At 34.4% G+C, this 27,375-nt stretch overlaps 1 protein-coding gene across 11 annotated transcripts in view; it reads right to left on the bottom strand.

The window, feature by feature from the left end:
• The window catches only part of LOC310879881 (uncharacterized protein), a 295,028-nt gene that overhangs the window by 216,080 nt on the left and 51,573 nt on the right, over window positions 1–27,375 (bottom strand). The window contains exon 6 of one of the 11 annotated variants that reach the window (XM_083794867.1): window positions 15,718–15,766. The exons of 9 other annotated variants lie outside the window; for them this stretch is intronic. In XM_083794867.1, coding sequence (XP_083650993.1) covers window positions 15,733–15,766 — 34 coding nt within the window. In that variant the 3' untranslated portion in view covers window positions 15,718–15,732. Of the gene's footprint in view, window positions 1–15,717; window positions 15,767–22,817; window positions 26,753–27,375 lie in introns of those variants that run through there. One more of the 11 variants, XM_083794869.1, reaches the window with a different exon arrangement.

Below are 27,375 nucleotides of genomic sequence, written 5' to 3' on the forward strand. Positions count from 1 at the left end.
ATTAATAAAACCTAATAAGATATTAATAGTGGCAGCAAGGAGTGTGAATATCATGCTTGGAAATATGTAAATTGCTCAGGGAATCAATTTCTACTAGAAATATGAAAAATATAAAATGTGCCCCAAAACTGCAGTTATGCAACTGAAAAGAGATTTGTTTAATGTGAATAAAGGTAATATATACCTTTATTTGACAGCAAGGGAATTCATATGGATTTCAAATGTTCTTATTTCAAAGAAATACGGGATACTTTCACTAACGTTGCAGTTCTCTATGAAGGAATTTAGATATAATTATGTTGGTGGTCTAATGTAAGTGACAATCAATAAGCACGCCAGTTTTCTTCCAGATGAGTATTAGTCATAGAATACGAGAGCCACAGAAGTGTAAACAGTGCCTTCATTTTAGTTTATGATCCTGCGGTTTGTATTTGAGGATCTTTTCCATTTCTGTCTCACGAAATAACATTAACTCCCATTACCAAAGAGGGAGATGCATTGACAAACTTGCAGTCTCCTGTTTTCATAGTTATTTCAGGATGAATAATATGCAAAATATGATGAAATTGTTTCAAGAAATGTGTGTTTTAAAAGAATAAATAAATAGAAAACTGTCCTAAAAGTACTGTGTCTAACCAAGTTTAAACTATCCCTGACAAAGGAAAGAGAATACTTAGCCACTTCACTCAAACTTACCTTAAATTCTTCTAAAATATTACAACCAGTTGATGGTACTTGAATGGGGAAGACAACACACAGCGATTAAATTAATACCAATAAAAACTATGTTTATTTGCTCATTAAAACAAAATAAGAAAACAGTAAACTTTCCGCTCTTTTCCAGACTACCATTTTACAGTAGTGCACAAAAATTAAGGAGTATAGAGTACACCTTCCATATTTGTATTTCCCACATCCACAAAGTCCTGCCTATAGATCTGAATTCATGTTTTAGACCACTATATGAAATCATTTGGTTATAAATTCATAACCTCAAGTGCATGTTAGAAATTAATTTTAATAGTGTATCTGTCTGAATCAGAAAGGCCAACATAGAAGACATACAGGATGAAACTGTTTACTGTGGTTTTGTTTCTAAGTCAAATTCAGTTTTTGATCTGGTACGTGCAGAAGATGGGTTTACAGTGAGTCTAGCTAATGCTGCTTCAAAGCCAGGAGACTCTCTTCAGACACCTTCCCAAAGAAGCAGTGTATGAAGGAGAGATTCACTTAGGCCAGCAAAGAACAAACACAAAATTTTCCATGCAAAGGAAAGCATTTCTATGAATTTTAAATGCATTGTGTTTCATTCTTAGTTGTAGAAGGAACGCTCCCTAGCTCCTGAGTATGTCAGATGTTGACAGTACACACGGAATTCCACCTAAGCAGCAAAGGACTGCAGCAACAACAGATTTTTATATGCAGAAAGTTAATTTACACAATGGAGGTAGCTAGTATCACTGTTTTCTTATATCCCTGTCTGTTTATAAGAGGACAAAGACCCCCCTCTTTAAGAAGAGCTATTAAAGAAACAGTATCCCAAGAAGCATTTGGACAACACTCTCAGACAGGGTCTGATTTTTGGGTGGTCCTGTGAGGAGCCAGGAGTCAGACTCAATGATCCTTATGGGTCCCTTCCAATTCAGGATGTTCTATGATTCTGACAAGAAACAAGATTTGCCACAAAACACTTTTGCAACTCAAGAGATATGAGTTACGTAGGTCACAAAAAGCAAAATATGTACTTAAAAAAAAATTAGAGCATTTTTGAATTTCATAAAAATTAATTCAAGAAAAAGGAAAAATTTCCACGTTACTTTTTCCCTTCCTGATCTCTCTTGACGCTTGCACACTATTGCCAGTTGCCGAAATGGACTTTACAAAATATTCTGAGAAAGGGTAATGTCTTCAAATTTGTCTACAGACAAAAGTTATCATGAATGCTACAATTTAAAAGGCTCTAGTAAAACAGATGAGCTTGTTTGGAGATCTGTCTACAAAAAACCAAAGGCTCAACAGGTCTGATCATCAAAGTGCGATGCAAGAACTACATTTGGGCCCAGTTTAAGTAGATAGGCACTGGTACACAAAGGTCTTTGCCTGCATAGAAAAGCTACATTTCTTTTTGTAAGGTCTACGCTGAAAATCACTGTCAGCATCCATTATACAAATCAAGCACCTAACACATTCTGTACAAAATCAATAATTTCTTCATCTAAGAGCGACTTACAGCTGAAGTAAATACCTGCTTAGAAACTTCAGTTTGGATTATAACAGTTTGCATGAATATAATTTCATAAATAAAATAAACAAGTAGAAAGTTTGTTGTATTTAAATGTCAGCAACAGGCATCATCATTTGCTGTTATAATTCAAGGACAATCAATGCTATGCTATTGTCATTAATAAAAAAATGAGTCAATAGACACAAATTTTTAATATAACCCTAATTATGAGGGTCTCTTTGCATGAAACTAAACACTGAAAATGTTGACATTGGCAATATGCCCTTGGACCAAAAGCCAAGCTTAAGTCAATAATCTATTATGATTTTCATTTTCCAGAAGTAGTGCCATTATTTTGAAAGGTCTCAAAAATCAATTTAGCATTTAGTATATCTGTGTAATAATGACATCCTAATTAAAAATCCCAATCTGAATAGCACAAAGGATAATGTTTAATCTCTAATCAATGAGCACTGAAAGAAGTTATAGGTACAATAATCTTTATAAATGAAGTTTACTGTTTTTTCATAAATTACATATTCATATTCCATACTTCACATTTCTGACAGCCACTCACTCTGAAGAGATGTGGACTTGACATTCTCCAACTAAAATCAGTCAATATGATTACAAGTTATTTAGAGAAAAATAATCAAGAAAGAGATCACTGGCTCATTATGGATTAAGGTGCAGTTGGTACATACAGAACTTGACGGGTAATTTTTTAACACGCTAAAGATCTTCAAATTGACAAGCCATCTCAAAGCGAATGCAATTATTTATACATTTTAACACCTCTGTCAGGCTATTTACAGGATTAAACCTATAGGAGATTCTTTCCATTTATCAGTAAGAATGACATTATATTTGACAATTATTTCTCATTTTCTTTTTAAAAAATAATCCTTCATATTAACTTGAAACTGCAGATTCTGAGTAGCTACCAACAAACAAATTCTGCTTTCCTTGCAGCATAAAACATCTTACATGGCAAGGAATACATTTCCTTACGAGTGTTCATCAGTGCTCTGGATAGCTGCTCAGCTGCTCGATTACCTGCGTGTCAAATGATTATCTGAGAGCTCAATTTCATCCCCATTACCCTTCCTCCACCTCATATTTAAAATGTTACTGGAGTGTCAACACATCTTTGAACCTGCTTTTTCTTCAGTTTATTTCCCACTAAGAGGCGCTGGAGTAACAGGTGTCATAATTATTCGTTTATTATGCACATTTTACATCCATTCTTTCAAGGCTTTGTATGAGATGGAGATGGGCCCACTGGACATTAATTTCAGGAACAGTGCACTCATAATCCACTACAGCCTGCTGTAGTCCTCTTCATGTGCAAGTCTAATACACGAGACTATTGCAGATGTCTGTCAAATGGGAAATATAAGTATACAGACACTTTTTATATTCTGTGGCATTCTGGTACTTTGTAAATGAGCATCAGTCAGTGTATCAAACTTTTTTTCCCCCCCCCCCCAAATTAAAATGAAAATCAAGGTTTCGAAGGTACTGCATTTTGAACACTCAAACTTTAGTGGGTTGCTTAAGGGCTCATGGCATCATCTACACAAGGTGAAAGATCATTCAGGATAACCTCTCCATGGCATTTAAACAGCAAGAAATCCTTCCTAACAGTTTAACATGGTATTAGAACAGGTCTGTGCTACGGAGCACAGTAGTTAAGATGGTAGGTAACACAGTTAACGACGGCTCACAGAACCCTACAGCACAGAATAAAGACTTTCATGTTTTCATCTAAGTGATGATAAGCAAGTACTACAACACAACTTTTCATTAGTATTTCATGGTACATACACATGGAAATAGGAGAAGAAGAGGCAACCAGTCAGCATAAGATTTTTTCTGTGTCAAACAGTCAAATGCTAGGAAAGTTCTAACAGCATTTATAATAGACCTCTGGAAACCTCGGGAGAAAAATAATAATATGCTAGATGCAACATGCAAGATGCATCTAGTCTTTAAAATCAAAACCAACCAAAAAAAATAAATCTTACTTTGTAGCAGTGCGTGTGTTTTAAATTCAATGTAGCACTGATTTAAATATTTAATTTTCTGCTTTAAATGTATACCAGATCCCTGGCCCTATTCTCAAGGTCACTGAAAATCTTAGACATTTTAGGATTTTACTTAATGTTCTAAAATATGGGAAGTAATTTGTAGTACAGAACAGGAATAAAGGATTTGTAATAAAGGATCCCTAGATTGTAGATTCAAAAGGATGCCAAACAGACCAAAATCTACAAGTCGAGGTGTGGAATTGATATTCTCCCTCTTTCCTTCTTCTCTCTACCAATTCAGGACACTAGAACTATTCTCAGTATGTACATACATAGGAATTGTGCCTTGTTATTATTTTCTAAAATACTGATAAAAATACTTCTTAACATGCAAGAAGGTTTTACGCATCAGAAATTACTATTTTTATATGCTGTCCCCTCAGGGTGTAGTACAGTATAATCTATACTTATGTGCTTTTTCATTTAATGTGCTTGTAGCCAAAATGTGAGACAAGGTATGAGAAAATTAAATAGAACAAGAACTGCCATGTGCTCCACAATTAAAGGAAACTCTAAGTAGCAGCAATGGGAATTAAACAGGACACTGTGTTATGCCAAATACCAAATGTGAAACCAAAATATCTGCCAAGCCTCCCCTATTTGTTACAATTTTTCCATATTTAGGTAAATTCATATAATTATGTACCCTGCAGTGGTAATGGGACTGTTCTGTAGTCCTTTTGCAGCATATGCAGTTGGCACAAATATCCTCTTTGAGGGGGGAAAGAAGCCAGCTTGGCCAAGATTACATATGTTGATTTTATATTGGCATCCCAACTGTGCCTAACAGCTGGTCCTAAATGTAATGAAACCATGATGGATTTATTCAGTTAAACAACTTTGCAGACTCTTTAAGCATATGTATTTCTTATAGCTGCCTATGTTTTTGAATCCACTTTGATCAGAGCACCAACAGTTGCACTATTTTTCTTAACATTCAAAATGGAGCTGTGAACCAAAAATATATATTTATATACATATTTAAGATTTTCTTCTTCCTACCCAGTTTTAAACAATGGCGAGCATGCCCACAAACCTCTCTTGACTTTTTCCATACATGTGCTTAACAGAAGGTGTGAAATGAGCACGTCCCTGCTGCTATTCTTTCCACAACCACTATGATGTTTCAACGGTTTTACAGTCTCTAAGATGTTCAAATTGTGTGTGTGTGTGTGTGTGTGTGTGTGTGTGTGAAAAAGATGCTGTAGAAAAGTCACTACTTTATATATATATGTTTATGGCTAAACACTGGGTGATTTTGTTAGAAGTACTGCAAACATGAATGTGAAATATTTTCCATAAATATGGAACACAGTACACCAGCCATATTCAAAGATAAGTCAGGCCACCTCCACCCATAGAAATCTACCATTACAACCCAACCCCCAGTCACTGGTATGCGCAAATGCTGAAATAAGTTCAATATTTCTGAGTGTTTTTGAAATTACTTGAAGGCAGTGGCAGCTATTGAAACTGAAGACAGATTCTAAGCTGACCTATCATAATCATAAGCAACCACAACCTGCAAATGCATGAACACATGAAGAGAACAGTAGAAAGCAGTCATGAGGTAGAGCACATCACAGTTGTGAATAACCTGGAAAACAATAGTAATTTATTCATAGCACACATTTTGTGTCTAAAACCAGAAAACTACTAATTTTACTACAAATTTCAAATAAAAAAGTTCTAAACACAAAAATGATACTCAAGCACACAGCAATATCTGTGTATCTCAATCTAATGTAGGAGTTATCGAAACATCAGGAGTAGAATGCAGTGCTAGATCCCATATTAAGGATAAAAAAAAATCTTGCTTTTCAAATGGTTCTAATGCTCTGTCTATCTATTAATGTTGGTGTTTCATTCGTGCACTCAAGCTAAGACTTCAGGTCCTTTAAAAAGATGGGGATGCGGTGAGAATTATTAAATTCAACAGACTGAGAAGTTTGCTAATGCTTCTCAAGGGAATCACCATTGTCTGTGCAGGGGTGCCTCCATCACACTGACAGGAAAGTCTTAGATTTCTAAGAAAAAAACTTCATTAAGTTTGAATTCCTGCATAATGCAGACCATCTAATCTCACTGTAGGAAGTTCTTTGTTATTATTATTATTTTTTTTCTTAAGGACTAATCTCCATGGTAGATCCTAACAAAAGTTCGTTATACCTTGCTGGCTTCCTCTAATACATTCAGACAACACTGTTATTCAATCTCACATTCCAGTCTCCCAAACAAATTCAGGGAAGAAACTAGTTTAACTAAATCACGCAAATATTTATTTTCATCAGAACAGTGAGATTAAAGTGCATTAAGTACCCCCCACCCTGTGTAAAAGGAAACTGTGCTGGTCTGAAGGCTGAGATGGCCTAGCTTCACCTCTGGGCTGCACAGAGCTCTACGTGACTTGTAGCAGTGGTAACAGAAATCAGCCGTTATTTCAGGTAAGGCAAGGTCACACAACTCACTTCCAAAAGGCCATTCACAGATGTTCTTCAAAGGGAATGACAAATACTAAATTCTAAAATGATTTTTTGTTACCAGTTCCTCTTTACAAACACTCCAGCTATCTTACAACAAGCTGGACAGTTTTAGAGCCTATTATAATAGCTACAATAGCAGCAGATGATCACTGGTAGAGAACATACAGCATTTACCAGTAGTCTGCTACAAAATGTTCAGATGTAATAAATTATTGAACTCAAATCCCTCCAACAAATCAAGTGTCTCAGATACTGATCTAAGTGACACTAGCTGATTTAAACCAACTATGTACTTTCTCCTTACTGTCTATAATAATAAAAATATACCTAAAACCACAAGTAAACAAAATGAATAGTTACTTTCCCAGACAGATACAGAAACTAGTCTGATTTTCTTTTCTTTTCTTTCCTTTTTTTTTTTTTTTTTTTTTTTAAATATATGACTTAAAACACTCAAGGATATAACCTTAACTAGTATGTCCTGTTTTCCTTGATGAATAAGGAAAATTAAGAGTAAGTACAGGAGTATTTTGGGTATATCTATCAGAAGAAACTTCTTTCTTTCACTAGTGTTTTTAAAGACAACTAGTTTGGTGTGAACTTCATTTAAGAGTTCTGGAATGAGAAAATAAAACTTTGAAGAAATAAGAAAACAGAAGCTTTGAAAGATTTATCAGAAATAACTAGAAGAGATCTTTACCTATTGCACTAGCAGATGTCACTAATACAACATTTATATTAGAAGAAACATGAAACAGGACATGGTCATAAAAACTCACATACACACAGGCTGCACCCCATGCAGACTACATGGCAAATGAGCCAAGTCTGGCCCTTCCTAAGCAGAAAAGCAAAGCCCATGTTATCAACCTTTATAATGGCACAGTGAAAGCACTATTATTCCTTATGTAAACACTATAATATAGCAGTGGCTAGTAATACTGTATAAAATTCATTTTAATGTATCTAATTAATAGTATATTGCCTAATTTTAGAGATGTGATCTACATCCTTCCAAAGATTCATACTTTTATCTTATTCCATACATTAGTCATCTTTGCACATTTTTTTTTTTTTGCACCATTTTTACCAAAGCTGATTCTATTTACCTTCAGTGGAAATACTTTTGAGTTCTGCTATAAGCAATTATTCATTTAAATTAATACAGCATATGTACCTATGCACTACATTCAAATAAGTAATCTGATAAAGTCATTTAATTGTACCAGAAACGTCAGGGCAGGCTGGGAAAAGAAAGCAGGTGGGATAATTTTCACAAAACATTTTATCAAAATTGTGCATCATTTAGGGAAGAGGAATGGCTTTGTGAATTGTAGCATAATCCTATAATATATAAACACCCAAAGCACTAATCTTTTGTGTATAAAAAATTAAAATCAAGACTATTTCCGGTTTACTTTATCTTTTCTGCAGATATATAAATGTTGGTTTCCCTGTTCTTAATTTAATTCAGCAGTCTGCTATGGACAGCCAGAAAAAAATAAAAAATAAAAAAAATAAAAAAAAAAATCCAGATATTACCACTGGACTTAAAATTTGATCCAACTTTTTAGTAGCAATTACTATTCCCATGACACCTAACTAAGTTTAACAATTCATAGTAGCAAGCAAGCTACAGATGCTTCTCATCATAAGAATATTAAAAACAGGAGAAAAATCACGGATTTATTCATTCTTATAAGCAAAAAGGCTGGCAATGAACTGAAGTGATTCAAAACTGGTCTGGGAATTTTGGTTTAAACATGAAGAACACATGGCTGTTACACACCTATTCATACAACTGGCTCATCCATAGCGAGTCCAAAGCTCAATGCTTATGAATGAGAAATTCCAAAATACTCTTCTTGTGCCCTTAACCAAAGGTAACAAAACTATTATGGATTTTCACTGGTGAACAGTTAGCTGTCTCAGAAAGAACTACTCAAGGAGAAACTCACTGAAGTGACTGAAAAGTTCTGAAAATCTTAACCAACCATGTCATCTCGGCGAGCTTACAATTCTTTTCTTCAGTTTTCAACCAGATCTCTATTTAAACCTCTTACTACTCGATAGCTTGTCTTCATTCTTCAAGTGTTAACAAAACTTAGGAAATATATATTTCTGTGTATAAAAAATTGTGTAGGAACCAGAAAATATACAAAAACATTTTTGAGTGATTTTACTGTCCTCAACATCATATCTTCTCCCTTCATTGTAAGTGGTGACAAACAGCTTAACATAGCCCTACTGCATATAGTAGCAATACTTAGGGTGATGGCACCAGAAGTGCAACGCTAAGTCAAATCTTGAGAATCTGGTAAATAGCCATGCCTGAATACCAAGGTAGCACCCTATTCCACCACTCTTACTAATGAGATAAATTCTTTTGCGTAGTTATTTTAATTGGTTCACTTATGGAAAAAAAGTCCCACATTGCATGATTAAGGGCAGCAATATAGCCCTGGGTAAGGACTGGACTTACTTTAAAGTCTAATGTAATACACAAATCGCCAGTATCACAAAATCTAATTTTACATACATATATGAATGCATGTTTTACTAGTTTTTTGTTGCTTTAATTTCAAAGGTCTACTTGAAAGCTTGAAAGACTACATAGAATGTATTATACTGAGTCCTAGTGCAAACAAAAAAGATAGTACATTCATAAAAGCACTTAAAAACTACTTTCAGCTGAGAAGTTTATAAGTAATGCTTGTAGCTGGAAGACGTTCAATGATATATACAATAGGAATTATCTGCATTTAATATAAATTTAGACCTTCATTGCACTGATGCACTTAGATGAATGCCTGATATTGTGATTCTTCTGACTGTATAGCTATTGGATTTGTGTGTGTATATAGATATATATTATTCTATTTAATAGCATAGGGTAGTTGTAGCCATATACATTACTGGAAGGACCCATCACAAGAGATTAGTTATGTACATTAATGACTAAGCATTTCTAGAGCACATATCAGCCAAAGTAGATTTACTTAGGCAGTAACAATTATTTTGTTTGATAAATAACAAATACCTTTATGTCATTCTAACTTTTTAGTTCTCAAATGAATAATTTCTTCATTCTATTCTACAAGGCTCTAATCGTTCAACTTCGTAGGTGCACTTCAAAAGCTTTCTTTAAGAATCTTACATTTGATTTCTGGGAAGTATTTTCTCGTTAACGTCTAACACATGTACCCTGTAGGCATGATTCACACAAGCCTCTGGAATTCTAAGGAAATGATGATCAGTCACGGAAATGTGTAAAGATTCAAGAACTCTGGCAATTTTCACTTCAAATGTTGTCAGTGAGTTACTATTATAAAAGTACTTTTCTCACCATATCACTGAAAAAAAAAATCTATGTACTTTGCAGCTATGAGAAAAGTTACACATTTAATGAACTCTACCACCTGAAGGTATATTTCCTCGAAGTTGATAACTGAATCTGTTACAATCAGCGAAATGCTAATTATAGATAAAAAGGTGCTCAGAACATCCTGAATAAAGTTTATATCTTGACAGAGGAAGCAGGGTAGAGAAAGGAAAAGCTCACTGATCCACACTCAAAATACATGCCTAAAAGTTCGTGATCCTAATTAATCACAGAATTAAGTGATACAACAATAACCTGAATGTCAAAAATACAATTTTGCTCAATGGTAACCTTGGAAAGGCCAATACACATGCCTAATAATAATGCATATATTTAATTGATTGGTTGTTTTTCAAAAGTTGAAAACTATTCCCTGAATCACTAAAGAGACAGTAAAAATTAAAAGTAATGAGCTCATTTCAATAAAAATTTATGAGGCTGGTTTCATGCTGACAAAGTGGGTCCTGCAGGCAGTACACCCCTCCACCTGCCTGCCAGAAAAGGAAAAATCATGTATTTCAAAATATTTAAAAATCTTTTAATGAGGTACTAAAATACAGCTTCAACTGTATAGGCAAGCTGCAATGATTCCATTTCTTTATACATAGATTAACATTACCAATAGCAGCCTTTTACAATATAAAATTATTTCTTGATTAAATCAAAATTAGTATTTTTCAGCATTAATTACTACAGATGGTAAATTCTGTTGAAGGTGTATTAATAACATTCAGTGAGTGATGTTACAATATCAACTGAATCGTCACTTTTTTAAAATTAAAATATCATGGAAGTAAAATATAAGAGGTAGAAAAAAAAAGAAAAAAAAACTAAGATGAAGAATCCAGTTCACATGGACCAAGTAAGAATACTTGCTCATTTTTCTTATGATGGGGCAAAAGACAGTCTAGTAATGGACAACAGCAGCAGCTTGAGCTCTGATAAACATTATGCACAGTTAGATGCAAAATATCTGATTTACACACAGATTATAATCCTAGAAATAAAATAAAGCAGTAAAATAGATAAAAATATTCACATATAATATGAAGGAGTCAATGTACACATCCACTTTCAATATGTACTCCTGAAAATACTCACCACTACAAAGCCAATTATTAATTCTAGCTATTTTTGACATAGCACAAACGTCTGTTTATATATTTTAATGGCATGGGTTATAGTAATAAACAGTAGAAGTCTTTATTAGATTTCTGTAACAATTTAATTGAATCAAATTTTATCAAAATTGTCAATACGAGGTACTGAAAGTTTCAAAAATCAACTACTTTGACTCAGCTTTAGGTTTAACAATCATTTGAAATGTGTTGTGCAAGTTTTTGTACAAAAAGTGACCCAACCTCAATAAATGTAACTGCTGTCTTAATTTACACAGATAAGCTACAGCAAAAGGAAAAAGTGTCATCTATGTTTTGACAATATATTATGACAAATTGCCAGTATGAAGTAAGAATCCTTAATAGCCAAAACTGTGCGTGTGTCAGGAGTACCATTAAAAAATTATTAGCTAATTCAAGCAGACAGAAACTGGATGGACTTCCCCATACTGACCAACAAGGGGACAAGATAGCTCCTGTCCCCTGGATAATTTCCAAACACAAGAGAGGGGCAGTAAGAAAGACATTTACAACGCTGAAAAGTGATACGCTCCTTTGAGGAGGAACTTGAAGGCAGATTTTAAAAGCCATTTGAATTTAAGAAGCTGTTCCTAGCACGGCTCTGACTTACACTCCCCTCTTCCCACAACTTATATATATATATTAGAATTGGAAATTCTGGACTTTCCTCCAGTAATCAGGAACAAAAGTCTGCAACTAAAAATGTTTGTAGAAGGCATCAGAAAAACCTTTTAGAAACTTTCACACACGTTTCATTACAATGGTGCTTCTTTTTCAATCTTAAGATTTTATTTCCACCACCATTAATAGAGATGTCAATGCTAAAATGGCAAAGGAATGCTTCACAAGTGTAGGTATTATGTGAGAAAGCTAAAGTATTTACATACCTCAAAAAAAAAAAAAGACCATTTCAGCCATTCTCTAAAATGGTGGTTCTTCCACAGACACCCTTTACATACAAAAATGTTTACGTACCATACACAGAAAATATTTTACAGTAACAAAAGATTAGTCACATTAACTTCATGATAATTATTCACTTGCAGAATGGACGATGTAAGAATATTACAATTATTGAAATAGTATAGAAGCTTGTTGGAGAATTGCAGTGTTCCTGACTACATTGTTACTAAGCAGAGTGATTAAAAAAAGGAGGTAAGGAACCTAATGAATAAGGCATCTCCATTTCCAAGAGCTCCTTTAGATATGAATATAGAAGGAAAACGGCCTAATGTTTAGAGAAAGAATGGATATCAAATATCCTTTACAGCGTGCACTGTAAATCACAGGAGGACATGGAAGTCCTTCCTTTCTAAAGCACTACTTTAAAAAGTTAAGAGGAAAAAAAAAAAGAAAAAAGAAAAGAAACAAGCAAAATATGAAACTACAGTAGGGTATATATAATTTCTATTTATGTCCTTAAAGAGTTAGTATATGTATTAAAAATGTGCATGCTGTAAAACCTTGGGGTCTTAAGAACTCTTCTTGTTACAACCATGTTACCAATAAACACAGAAGCTATTCTTAAACCAGCTTGCACATTAGGAATATTATGTTCTACGTCACATTCCCCATACTAATTCTTTTAAGGAGTTTTGATTTCTTCAAAATAGAGAATTGGGCTTTCAAATAAAGAATTTTGCAAATGGATTAGTGATTGGTGGAACTCATGTTCACAGTAAGAACTGAAGTAAAAGATGGATTAAACTAACTGAGAGCTAATATGGAACTGAAGGTTTGTTTTTGTTTATTTGTTTTGTTGTGTTTTGTTTTTGTCTTAACTTCTGGCTTTGGTTTTTGTTTGTCAATGTATATCAGAGCACTTTAGCTAGAGGATTTTGGGAACTGATGATAACTAGAATGCAAATCTGGCTATAAATTAAGTTTCTTATTCTTCTCTGAGATAAAGTAGGTGTTTGAACAGGTTTAAACAATATATATTGAAAAATATAATCACAAGAGACTCAGAAAAAGTAGACAAATATTGTCATCTCAAGTAAAATAAAACTTCATTTACCCCACTACTACAACCATTTCTTTTAGTAAAGTGGGACTTTTAGTATTACACTATTTTTCTTCTCTGTACTGTTGTTGACACTCTCAGAACCATCTTCAAAGCACCGTACGCTTTTGTGTGGTGTAAAACCAGTATGCTTCCAATTTTGCCATCAATCATCTTTAATAGCATATGCTATTAATGTAATTTTGTTATTGAAGATTCCTAAGTCTATTCAGTGGTTTGCACAAGACAATTATGGTTTTTGTTACATGCATGCAGGCAATCAGATAGCGCCTTTTTAAATTAGAGCAATTAAGCATGGTCATTATAAATGGTAGATTATTAAAAAAAATCATGAAGTGTCAATATGACATTCTTTGATTTAAAATAAAACGGCAGCAGAATGAGGAGAGATGCATTTTAATTATTTCATTTCAAAGTGTATTTGAAAGATCTTCTTTATGAAAGCTTTCTGATGTGGGGAAATGTTGTCCATAGCTTTTACTGGGCTATGACTGGTTTTATAGATAATTCCTAAAATCTTGAAAATCAGCAGGAAACTTTTTCCAACAACAAAGTCCCCTACATATTTATTAGCATGTATAAATGTCCTTTACACACAAATTATATATACATGCACACAAATCAGATTCATGCAGAATAACTCCCATCTAAAGGTAATTTTGAAGGGTTCCTGATGTATTTTACCTAGTTGTTTTTTTCATACTGTGTAATAGACAAAACTGTTGATCATTCCATTCAGACTGAAAAAAGGAATATGTACATACTACAAAGGTAAAAGAGTGTTCATTAAAATCTCAGTAAAAATAATTTTCTCCAGAACAGACAGAATCTAACAGTATCTCCCCATTTTAAGGCTCCTGCTAAATTTATCATGTGATAAGCAGGAAGTGCATGAAATACCTTTTAGCTATTCACTCTTTGGTTTTAGTCAACAGGAACTAAAATATCAACAGACCCCAGCGACGTCCAGTTAGGGAGTATCGGACTGACTTTGCTGTATGCTTTCCATTCACCTACTGCACACTGAAAGAGCTCAAAGCCATTAAGGTGTTCGCAGTATTTTTATTTTTATTTTTTTATTTTTTTAAGTGGCATGAGATCATTAGCAAAACCACTCTGGGAGTGATGTCAATCCTTTAGTGACAAGAACACATAGCTACATGGGGGTTCACTCTCACGCAACAAAAAGTCACTGCAGAAAACCTCCACACAAAGTGAGTTTCCAGAGGTTTCAAAGGTCTGAATCCTCCATCCTGACCTCAGCTTAACTCATTGATACAAGGTAAATCCAGAGAAACGGTGTGCCAATTAGAACCATCAATAACAGTGGATAAGAGAATGACAAGATGTTTGATTTTCTCTAGATACCATTAGATGTTCTTAAAAATAGCTGGTTCTATTCTGAAAACAAGACTTATGACCTACATAGACGTTATGTATCAATGTTGTAAATTAACAGAAGTGGACACATTAAAAAAGGTTGTTTTTTTAATTAAGTTTTATACTAAAGATACAAACGTTTAAAATAGAAGCTTAATAATGGTACTTTGCCATTGGAAAATGTGAAACGCTAGATATCATTAAAGTAGTGCATTCTGTGGAAAAAAATCTACTTAAAACCTGACAACTATTCAATTCCAATACTGTGCAGTATTATACAGAAAAATAATTAGGAAATACAGTCACTGTTCAGGTATAAACAATTTTAAGTTTTTTTTTTTTGGTAATTGTTAAAATGCAAAAAAAATCAACACTGATACAGTAATATCTTTTTAGTCAACATTAAATACATTTTTACATCTTTGTATAACAATGAAAATGCAACAAATTATGCTTATTTTTGCCATAATAAGCTAAACAGTGACATTATTTTGTCAGACCACTTATTCCTCTTTCTTCTTTTATCTTGCTATAACTGATTACTCCCTGTCTACCTTGGCAATATCCAATATTGGATATTGCAGATAACAAGAGTAAAAGGTAACAGGGTGATGCTGGTAATCATTAAAATTTATCACAAAATGTCATTGTCAGGGGTAGTTCCATGGTTTACTGTCCATACTGGCAATATAAAAAAAATACTTATCCAGTGTAAGTATTTATACTGAATTTAAGCTTGTGTCTAATGTATACACATTCCTACAGATAATAAAATTCATTTAAATCAAAGTTAATAAGTTACTATATATTATTGGATAGCACACCATGCTTTCAGTATTACTGTAGCTGTAGTTGATGAATGTCAGAAAGAGACCTAAAATTTCTGAGTGTTTCCCTCCTTCCAGGTCTTAGCTGGCAGAAGTGTGAGGAATCCTAACAGGCATATCTGGTTCATCTCCATGTCTGATGAAGTTTGAAATATGAACATGAACTATGATGTTTGATAGCTTCTTAGGCCCAGATGTCATGAAGTACAGTGAAACATCTGCAAATTTTGACATTACACAGACAGTATGAAAGACCTGTTAAAACAGCTTAAAATATGGTCCAGAATGCTATGTATAGTAACTCTCTCAGTCCAAAATTTCTGGCTGTATCCTGTAGATGCTTGGGTACGGTTAAGGTAAGATATTTATAATCATAGTGCTTTGTAACTTACTCTTCTTACTTAGCCTTCCTGAATGCAGCAGACTGAGCAAAGTAAAGAACTGTTTATAAACTACAGCTAAGTTCACAATGCAGCCATTAGAAGAAGCCTGGTATAGCTGCAGTCTGAGATGTGTATAACAATGAACGAAGAGAAATGTTTGAGGGCAATGGCATTTAACATGCTACTGAATATGGATAAGATACGGTTCTTAACTCTTAAACAAACACTAACTCTGATTACTAAGAATAGTAAAGAATAATAAAAATTGCCTTACACATACTTTGCACTTGACTGCAACTGATAACCACGACCTGCCTGGGGCTGATATAAGAATTCTCCTTCTCCCACCTCGGTTTCCATCTCTCCCATCCCAAAAGGAGTCATCAAGACCTGAAGAATCCTCCTTATGGGATCTGTGTTCTACCACTGATGCTTCAATCATAAAGGCTAATGTCATTATTTTATTAGTATATTAACCTTAGTGGTTAATACTATTTGCCTTCACTTTCATTGTACTTGCTTTTCCTTCAAATATTAAGAAAGAGCTCCTGTTCAGAGCCAGCACAGAACTCTTCATAGACTGATAGTTATTAAGAGTATTTCACAGTTTCTCAGGTTTGCTTCAGTTTATGTTCAGCAAAAAACAAAGCCACCTACAGAACCAAATAGGCAAACTTCATATAAAAGTAGAATCTGGAAACAGGTGTCCAAAGAATCCCTTTTTCCAGGAATGTGTCCCTCAAATACAGACATGCTGGAGAGCATACAAACATAGTTATATATGGTATTTCAATACCACACATTTCACAGAACTTACTATGATTTTCTGCCAAGTATTTTTGTGTCATTTAATTTAGAAAACTTCTTGTGGGGATCAAAATAAGTGAATAATGCAGCTTTATAATATCTTAAAAATAAAATAAGTCTAAATTACCTTTTTTTTGTTAAAGAAAAGAAACAAATATGAAATATTAGACTTTCACCCTCTTATTGTGAAAGAGCCAAACATGCTACCATTTTGCATTTCAGGCTGGCAAGAGTTTTTGGATTGTTTATTTAAAGAAAGGTAAGGAGCAGAGGATGAGCTTCACAAAAGGACAGAGAAATAAATTTGATTTTCTGATAACGGTGAGTTTCAGAACTGCTCCCAACTCTAAAAGTGAAGGAGTATGTGAAGATTCTCAAGTGTGTGGAATAGACAAAGAAGTTCTAGCTGGGACAAATGATATAGGTAAGTAACAGTATAAGGAATAAATCTATGTGGGATATTAAAAAGTGTCGGAAGAAATATCCCCTTCCAACATAGCACCTCTCTGCACTTTGGGATCATTAATTCTCTGGACATAATTGTGAATATATTATGTCCCATCTTGGTAAGTAGTGTTTAATCCATTTTATAGATAGATGATGTCAACTATATCTGACCTTACTAGGAGCAAGCCTCATATAGACTTCTGACTTGTATCTACCCATCACCTTAGATCTTCAGTCCTATTTTCAGAACAAAATTCAGAAGAAAATATTCAGTACAAGTAGCTTTTTTCTGCATTGCTTAATTTGAGATATTAGGGATATGAAACAGCAGCAAAAAGTTGGAATATATCACCTATATTAATGAATGTTTCAGATCAATTTAACCATAACTAACATATTTTCTTAATGACAAATCAATATCAAAAATAATGAAGTAAGATTTTGTGCTTTCCCAGAGTCTTTCTAGTCAAACAGGGTTGTCTTGCATTATTTATTGGCTGTAAGTACAACTAAATCCTGTTGTGGCTTACAGTACAGAATAAGTACACACCAATTCTTCTGCATTCTTTCAAGAGTTACACATTTGAAAAAAAAAGTTAATCTTTATGCCAATTAAATAAATTAAGAACTTCAAACAAAGCTAAAAATAAGCTGCAAATGCATAAACTATTTTAATTTTCTGTTATTGGTACAATTTTCTAGGTACATCTACGTTTCCTCCACATGATTTTTCTCTTGAGCCCATGACTATATACTAAGGCCAAGAATCCACCCAAATAAATCGCATTTATGATAACTTATTCTGCAGCCATTTTATAATTTAAAAAGTCATACAAAATAGCATGAAGCATTGCAGTAGAATCTACAAGCACAAAATCACATGTACTGTACAAACAAGAAAGGAGAAGTTCCTCTTCTTGTGAAAGCTTTTTAACTTCAGAGTGACAGGTGGGTACTTTGGATAACAGAGCAAAAGGTAACAGGGTGATCATTAAAATTTATTTCAAAATGTAATTGTCAGAGACATGGTCCTATTTAGTGGGCCAGAGACAGAAGTATTTATTTTCTTTCCAATACAGCTAGCTGAAATGAGTCTTCCCTAATGTCTATATATACAATTTAATTTCTGACTTGGAACGTACTTTTGACTGTCCCTCATAATAGCAGCAAAAGCTTTTTTTCCCTACAGGTAGAATGAAAATTGGACAAAATCAGCTAATATTTGGAGATTTTTGTGAGAAAAACAAAAGGCACAAAAAGAGGAATTAAGCAAAAATGACGAAGGAGGTTATTGACATCAATTTTGCATCATCCAAGCTGGGCATCACCATTCCCCAATAAAGGCAGGGATGACAAATGTCATCCATTGAAACCACTGGTCCAGCAAAAAAAAAATAAATTAAAGGGGTCCTTCAAAGGGAAAAGAATTCATTTCTGTTGAACCCAACAGTTATCAGTGTGCGAGTACAGTTAATCAGAACTGCAGGCAAGCATATCATTGAGGCTATGAACCAAAAAAGCAATGATTCTAACAGTATGTGGAATGACGTGAATCAGGGCATGCTGTACTGTACCAAGGACAGGCAGGAGCCGGTTTGCTGGGCAGCATTTTTTACTATTAGAACCCATATGAAGGACTTACACACTTGTGGGCATGTGCACTTGTGAAAATGTATTTATGAAAAGGTATTATGGAAACAACCAACCAAAACACACCAATATATATATACACTTATGCCAAATAAAAATATTACCCTTGTAATCAGAGGGAGAATGACAAAACTGATCAGAGGCTTCAAACAGCAGTATGGATACAGTACAGGAACGGGAAGATTAAGAATCCAAAGAATGCATTTAGAGTCAACTGCTAACGCAGGAAAAAAAGCCTTGCTGAGGTTTTCAAACATATTAATTACTACAGTTACTCTTCCAGATGACTTTTGTCCATTAAAAAATATGGACACGATAATAGCAAAAAATAAAAGCAACATATTGTTATATCTTTCTGCATATTCAAGACTTCATTTTTATTTACATTTAAATAATTGAAGCTTACCTACTCAAAAGTATCGGAAACTTAACCAAAAGTGAAAAAATAATAGATATGCTATCATCAGACCAAATAGATTTGCAGTTTTCTATAAAAGACTCAGAATGTTATCAAAATAAATAAGGCTATAAGCAGAATATGGATGGCTCTTTATAGGAATTAGCAAAAAAAAAAAGTCGTGTTTCTGGTTTTTTCCTTTAATAAATACTTTATAAAAATTGGATCTTTAACACCACTTAAGACGGTACATCCAATCACAAAATTATATTTAATGTCAAAATATGCTTGCATATTATAAACTCAATGTCTTTAAGTGGTAGGCAAAGATGAAAACAATGACTCGGTTTTTGGAAGGGGGTGGGAATTGCAACCAGCAGTATGTCCATCCACAAGGGGCTATGCTAGGGTTACCAAGCTAATTTAACTTGTGACCTGAACTAGACTCTTGAACCCATTCTTTCAGAGGTGAAAAACCAGGGTATTAGGCTTGATTCATTTAGAAGTGCTCTACCAACATAATGAATGTTTTTAATAAGATCTACAACTCTACTGGGAAAACAGTACAAGAAAAGCCCAAGTGCTCCTTTAATGTTTAAAACTTGATTAAATATTTACAGTAGCATAAAACTGAAAATCAGCAAGCTCCTCCCTAACTTGATTGCATCAAATCATGTTTATGGCAGCCTATGAAAAATAAACCTTACCATTACTAGAAACAAATACAAAAGCTAAATTCACATTTACATTTTGTGTCATCTTTGTCATAGGCTTGTGTGCTTTTGTCCACATGTGCATGATTCCGCCCACTCATCAAGGAAGAAACAGGACTAGATATACTCATGTCTACTAAAAACACTATTTGCTTTCTAAATACTGTGGGATATTTGAGAGAGAATACTTATCCCCCCTATATTTTTTCTGAAGAATTATTTTTGATATTTATCTATCAACCAGCTATTTTCACTTTGTTTTGAATTTTCAGATTTCTTTTGTTGTCCTTCAGGGTAATGAATGTAAGCTCCTTTGACAGAAAACCTTTTTTTTCTCAGCTGCCCCCTCATACAGCACACACAACTTGCAATTTACTTCAGTACAGGCTCTAACCAAGCATTCAGGTGCTGAGGCCTTATCAGCATGGCTTAGGAGGAAAATGTTTCTGTGAAAGTCCACAGACCTGAGAGCAAAATGGAGTTCATATAAGAGATTATTATGATTGAAAGGGTTTATAATCTCAGTGTATCAGATAGAAATTAGTGAAAGATCATAATTTTATAAATATAGAACTGAGACAGAGAAAATGATTTGAGCAAAGTTGTACTATAACCCAATGTCCTCTGCAAATGAAACATCTATTCAAACACCTGAACAGGTGTCAGACTTAGCAATGTTGTTGAAACTACAAAATCTTTAAAAAAACCAACAAGAACAAACAAACAAAAACCACAATTTTCTCAGGAATGGATTAGTGTACTAAAATAAATATTGGTAAGTAAAAAAAAGAAAATAACAGGGTTAGGTCTTTGCAAATGAAGTCACTAACAAAAGAATTAGAAGTGAAATCACTGTAGTAATAATAAAACAATTTGATTCTATTTTTGACCACAACATCTGGCATCCCTGGGGAGTTAGCTCTTTAGAATGACTGCTTCTAGGGCTTTCAAAAAGCTAATTGTTATGTTGAATCAATTTTGAAACCTGCACATTCCCAAGTAGCGATACAGCTATACATCCCCACAAGCCTATAACACACTTAAGCAAGGACCCAACAAATCCTGAGAACACAGAAAACAGGAATCCCACAGTTTCCATGTTCCAAGGCACTCCTCAGGGAAAAGTCAGAAAAACTGATGCTTCTTTCACCCTCTAAATCAGCTGCTGGAAAACCACAAAGGCTTTCCTGTATCCTGCCAAAAGTATATGGAAGCCAGTATGTTTCCACAAAAACACAAATCAGCTAGCGAGACCAGTTCTTCCAACCAGTGGTAATATTAATAAGAATATTAATAAGAATAGGAGACAAAACAATCTATTTCTTAACTGTATGCTTTACAAAACCAGAAGCAAGCAGGGTGATTGACTAAGCAGCACAAACCACCAAGACTATGAAATCAAGACTCCTAATCGAAGTCAAACTGTCATTTTGTGCAAGTTGTTAACTTCCTCATGCCTCAAGCTTCCCAGATGTACAGTTTGGCAAAAATACATTTTCAATGAAAAGCAGATGCTCTTTCAAAAAGGTGAGCTCTCAAGGATAAATAAGTAGTTTAGATTTTACTACCTAAAAGATTTCTACAACTACAATAATTAGACTATTTTGGTTTAGTTTTAGAATTGGGGCATAAGTAAGAATTCCTAGAAGGAAACCTATAATTGCTAGCCACCTTTCATTCATTCATATAAATATGAAGTGCATATATAATGCACTGCAAAGCAAGCAAACTGTTCTTCATGAATTACACTACTTTGCTGTAGTTTTCAGCTTTATGTACTCAGTTACAAATTACCATCTGTACCATGTATGTTAATAGCCAGATGATAGTATTCATACATACAGGCAACCACATTCCATCTGCCGTGCAGTTAGGCCACCCATAACTCAGTCCCACCTTTAGACAAAACAACTGCTGTTTACTCAGACTGACAATGAAATTAAATGATTGATGTCACCAGCAGCTACCATTTAACATTCAACCAAATGTGCGTTTAGCATTTAGGCTTCACCTGTTCCAGACATAAAACAAAATTGACTTTTTTCACTGTGATCACTTGTAGAAAAGTCTGACTCAGCTGCAACTTCGAGGAACCACCAGAGGAAAGCTGCCCCTCACCCTCCACACCCTTCAGTTGCGTGTTTAGTAGGTATTTACTTTCCCAGAAAAAAAAAAAAACACCTGTCTGTTGCGTACAAAGAGATGTTAAAGTATTCACAGCCTTACCTGAAAATAATTTAAATTTACCCGTATGATAAACTCACATTTGCAACCAATGCATATTGTGATGCTAAAATAAAAGCTTATTTTATAATAATAATGAGAAATCTGATATTGATACACACCAACTAGCACTGAACTCCTGGAATCAAATAGAGTCCCTCTAAGGTTTCAATGCATTCTTGGAAAGCAATCAAAGGCCTCTTTTTCCATAAGTTTGTTATTTATAGAAAAGCATTTGATAGTTGCATTGAAGTGTGCACTCTATGCGTAAAAAGGTGTTTATGGGTTTTAGTACAGTATAGTTAATACCCAAGCAATACCTAGCCCTTTCATAATAAAGAACCCTTACTGAGAGGGTATATATTGTACTTTTCATCAAATGTACAGAATACAATTACATTTGCTGGTGGTCTATAATGTAAAACCTAGTTGAGCCGGCCTATAGCTTATAGATTTGTTGTTTCACATACAACATTTAAGAACAGTTACATTTTTGTACTCAACTGAAACTGAAGAGTAAGATTTGAGAAAAACATTCATTCTTTGTTTCAATGGACCCTATGAAAACTTGAAGAATAATTTAAAATAAAAGCTACAATGCTCAGGAAATAATATATTCTTTATGCTAGTTAGGGGCAGATAATTACACATTTTCCCATAGACAAAAAGCAAATAAAAGGTGCAAAGAACACAAAGAACAGACCTTCATGCACACAAAAGATATGGTCACTTTAAGTACAAATGGAACAAACATGGACTTAACAAAACCCTTATCCACATCATAACTTTAAGCATCCTATGGGCCATGCAGGTGACAATATTTCAAAAACACAAGAGGAAAGAACCACCCACAAAATTAAAATTAACAAAACTAACAAAATTAACAAACAAAATTAACAAAATTAAAAACTCCATTACAGTGAAATCCTAGGAAAGCATTACCTGTTCCTGAACATTCAGAATGAAAAATTGAACACCAGTTCACAGATTCTCTGATATGAATAGAGATACATCTCCAATCATGTAAAACCTAAAGCTTAATGTTACATTTAAGATCAGTAGGTGAATTAGAAAAACAAGGTTTCACAGCTTGCAGTTTCACATAGTCCTGAAGTACAATTTAAATAACATGCACTTTTTTTTTTTTTTTTTTAAGAGTGGAGCAGAAAAAAGAATCATAGAATATCCCGAGCTGGAAGGGACCCATAAGGATCATCAAGTCCAACTCCTGGCACCACACGTCTACCCAAAATTTTAGACCATGTGACTAAGTACACAGTCCAAACGCTTCTTAAATTCTGGCAGGCTCGGGGCAGTGACTGCTTCCCTGGGGAGCCCGTTCCAGTGTGTGACCACCCTCTCAGTGAAGAGCCTCTTCCTGATGTCCAGTCTAAACCTCCTCTGCCTCAGCTTAATATCATTCCAGCAGGTCGTATCACTGGTGACTAAAGAGAATAGATCGGCGCCTGCCCCTCCACTCCCCGTCGTGAGGAAGCTGAAGACTGCGATGAGGTCTCCCCTCAGCCTCCTTTTTTCCAGGCTGAATAGGCCAAGTGACCTCAGCCACTCCTCATATGTCTTCCCCTCTAGTCCCTTCACCATCTTCGTCACCCTTCTCTGGGCACTCTCCAACAGTTTCACGTCCTTTTTGTACTGTGGTGCCCAGAACTGCACACAGTACTCGAGGTGAGACAGTAATTAGAAATTGCCAAATTAGCAGTTCCTGAGATGCTTCCTTTTGATACTTACCAGAATTTAGCGTGGGTACTGGCTGACAGACAAGTTCCTAGAAGTGACACATCTTTTTAAAACATGCCTAAGCTTATCTAAGATTTAATGAGTTGTGCACCAACTGCATAAGAATAAATAAATTCTGATATGATCTACATCTTGCATAAATTTTGCAAAATTTACCTGCACAAAACAGGCATCTTACACTTCACATATTTCAATTCTGTCCATCATACCACAGCCACAGTTGAGCAAAATACTCAAGCACAGTAAGTGTGTCAGCTGGAAGGTCCCTCTTCAACCTCCCAGAATTGGAAACTGTGGCAGTGGTTACACCAGCACTGATCCCAAGTCTCAAACAATCCTGACAGGCGTGGTAAACTACATGAGGTGGCTACCGCTCAATTTAACAATCTTGATGCAGTTTTTGTACAAAAGCCATCCATACACCCACAAAACACATTTCCTTTAGAATTATTTTATAGTTAAGATTGACTGATATATTTAAACACTTTCCTTAAATCAGGCCTTCCAGAGAAACTTTACATAAAAACAAAGTGGATGACAGAAGAAAGCAGCAAGTACAATCACAGGTGTTTTCCTCCTGAAAGGCATTTTGTTGCATTCAAAGTTATTACATGAGACCAATTTAAGATAAAGAAGTGTAGAAGTTCTATAAACTCTGACACTTTTAGGCTATATACAAGCCAAATTCTCACTTACTTTAATCATCATCTAAGTAACAAAATATCAGTAATAGATGTTCGAGGATACTGGAAGAAGTGTAATATTTATATGCATAAAAGCCATTTCATTCTGTAAAATAAACCAAATTAAGCAAATTTAATGTACAGTATAGTGAATAGCCAGGTGGACAACGAGCTAGATAATGTGAAAAATGCCAACATAAACAGCCTCACCATCCAACAATTAAGTCAAGGAGAAAAGGAGATTCAACATCTAATTACAAGAAAGAACTACGAGATATGTTACAAAGTCAAGAGTTTGCAAAGAAATATATTTTGGTAGAAAGCAAATTAGTAGCTTATTTGAATATTTTTGTTAGAATACCGAAGAGTCAAACTGCTGAATTTATGATAGAAAATTGTTTTAAAACCTCCTTTTAAAGAAAAATAAGTCAGGTGGAAAACAGCAATTTTATATATTCCCAAATTTTGCAAAGCTGATCCAGACCTCATCTTCCTGAAAAATCTGGCTAGACTAATTGTTAATTTAGACTGCACAAACCTTTTCATGATTTCAATACATACTGACTGCTCTGATCACAAACCTCTTCAGTACTTCACTAACATTAAACATACAAGCAGTTAAACAGGTGATTTAAGTATCTTGCTGGGTCAGAGCCAGAATCTTCCGCACTCTAGGGGTGTATCCACCCCTCTAAAGTAGAAAAATATATTTACAGAACTAAACAGATCACCTTGTGGAAAGAAGCAGTCATTTAAAATGCATACCATGGTTAAAAAAACCTCAAAAATAGGTTAAATTTGATTATGTGCTTTTTTTTTTTTTCTGTGCAAAAATAAACTACAGTATGACTGCACAGGTATTTCCAAATCAGATGAGCATCTACCCCATGTTTCAATATGAAGTGCAGTAGGAAGACATAGACACATTCTCTTGTGTTCCACTGCTGATCTCAAAATTTGCTTAGAACCATTACACATCTTGACAGTTCTCCAACACTATGTTACTCTATTATACAGGTGAAACTTCCCATAAAAATATAGGTGAGTCCAGTTAGCATAATGACTTGAATAAATTATTTGCTTGAACTATGTTTCACAACATCCACTCTTTTCCATCTCTGACAGCAAGCTTCATTCAGACGAAGAAGTGACAACTCTCCTCAATCCAATGTTTGTTGTGGCGGTAGCAGGAAAACTATGCATTCATTGAGGTGAAGTGAGGAGGATGATAAGTTGCACAGGCACACCTGGAATTTGCACCAACTCAATTTTGTGAACTAATTCACATCCTTTAACATATTCCTACTCCTTGGTGACATGGATAGGTGCTTCCAAACTCATACATTACTGTTAATTTCAAAACACGTTTCAGCTAAGCATTTAATCAGATCAGGCAATGCTGGGTTAAAGAAATTCCTACAATACAGTTAACAGAAAAGATGATCAAATAAATATTTGCAACTTGACCAGCAAAGTTATCTTCTAGGATTAATCCAATCACAAAACAAAGCAATCTGTTTATACAGATGATTACAGATTATGCTATATTACGTGCAAATTTAGGTTGGTTTATGACTATTAAGAGATTACCTTTAAAAAAAAAATGTTTGCTAGTAGTTAAATATTGTTCTTGTAGAGAAACTCAGAATAAACGGATGAAGTGAAATCTGATAGAGTATGCATAATCCAACACACTGATATTGTACACAACTTAAGCCATGTGTTTGTACAGGAGAATATATTAAACCCCATCTGTTTCAACCATTTTTAATGTTATAAATTAGGAAAACATCAAAAATGTCAGGAGACAGCGAACACTTATTTGTTGTCTTTCAGCTCTATATTTATTAGACAAGTTTGTTATCAAACTATTCCTCCAAACATGAAAAGAACAGCAGGCCTTCTGGAAAACCAGATGGCTGCTGTGGTTTCAAAACATGTTCTGGAAGGGTTATATAGTTTACATTTTTTCTTTTTCATAAAGGATTGTGTGGGATGTGGCATGGTTCTCAGACACAAAACTCTTGCAAAAAAAGTAAAAAAAAAAAAAAAACCCAAGGGGTATGTGGGTGGTAGAGAGGGGCTACTTGAGGATACAAAAAGAAAGCAAAATTATCCATGTCAGTGAATCCAGGAGACCTTCCTGTAAGAAAAGAGAAACATTTCAGCTACAAAAGAAAAAAGTTACCACTATAAAGAAAAAATGCTTTCAGACTGCACAGTCTTAGACATTTCACTGGCTTTCTCTGAAACAGAAGGGGGCCCTAGACACTGAAATTAAATGGGGGAACAGAAAGAATAGCAAACCATCAAAAGAAATATGTTTGATGAGATGAATTACATGCATGTCAAGAGGAAAAAAAAGAAAAAGGTCAGTCTATCAAACTGAGAACATAATCATATTGCAAAAGGAAAAATGTTTAATAACATTTGGCTAGTCATTAAATCAACACGCAGCAGGAAGAAAGCACAAATACAAAAAGAACTCAAAGCCCAATTAAGCGAAGAATTAGAAAAAACAAAAACAGAATCCATGACTAACTCCAGTACTTTGTATTTTTGTTGTTTGCCATACCATTTCCTATTACAACCTCTCGTTTTGGAGCAGAAAAAAATAGACATTTTAAAAAGTATTTCCTAGGACACGCTCTTCATTCCTAAGACACTGTCTTCAGATAAGAAAAAAAGGAACTTTAGAACTTGGATGGACTCTGGGATTGGGATGGCCAATCTTCCTTACCTTGAGTTTTATCCTTATATAATAAA

The sequence above is a fragment of the Anser anser genome (assembly GCF_964211835.1).
Source record: "Anser anser genome assembly, chromosome: 11".
Classification (NCBI taxonomy): Eukaryota; Metazoa; Chordata; class Aves; order Anseriformes; family Anatidae; genus Anser; species Anser anser.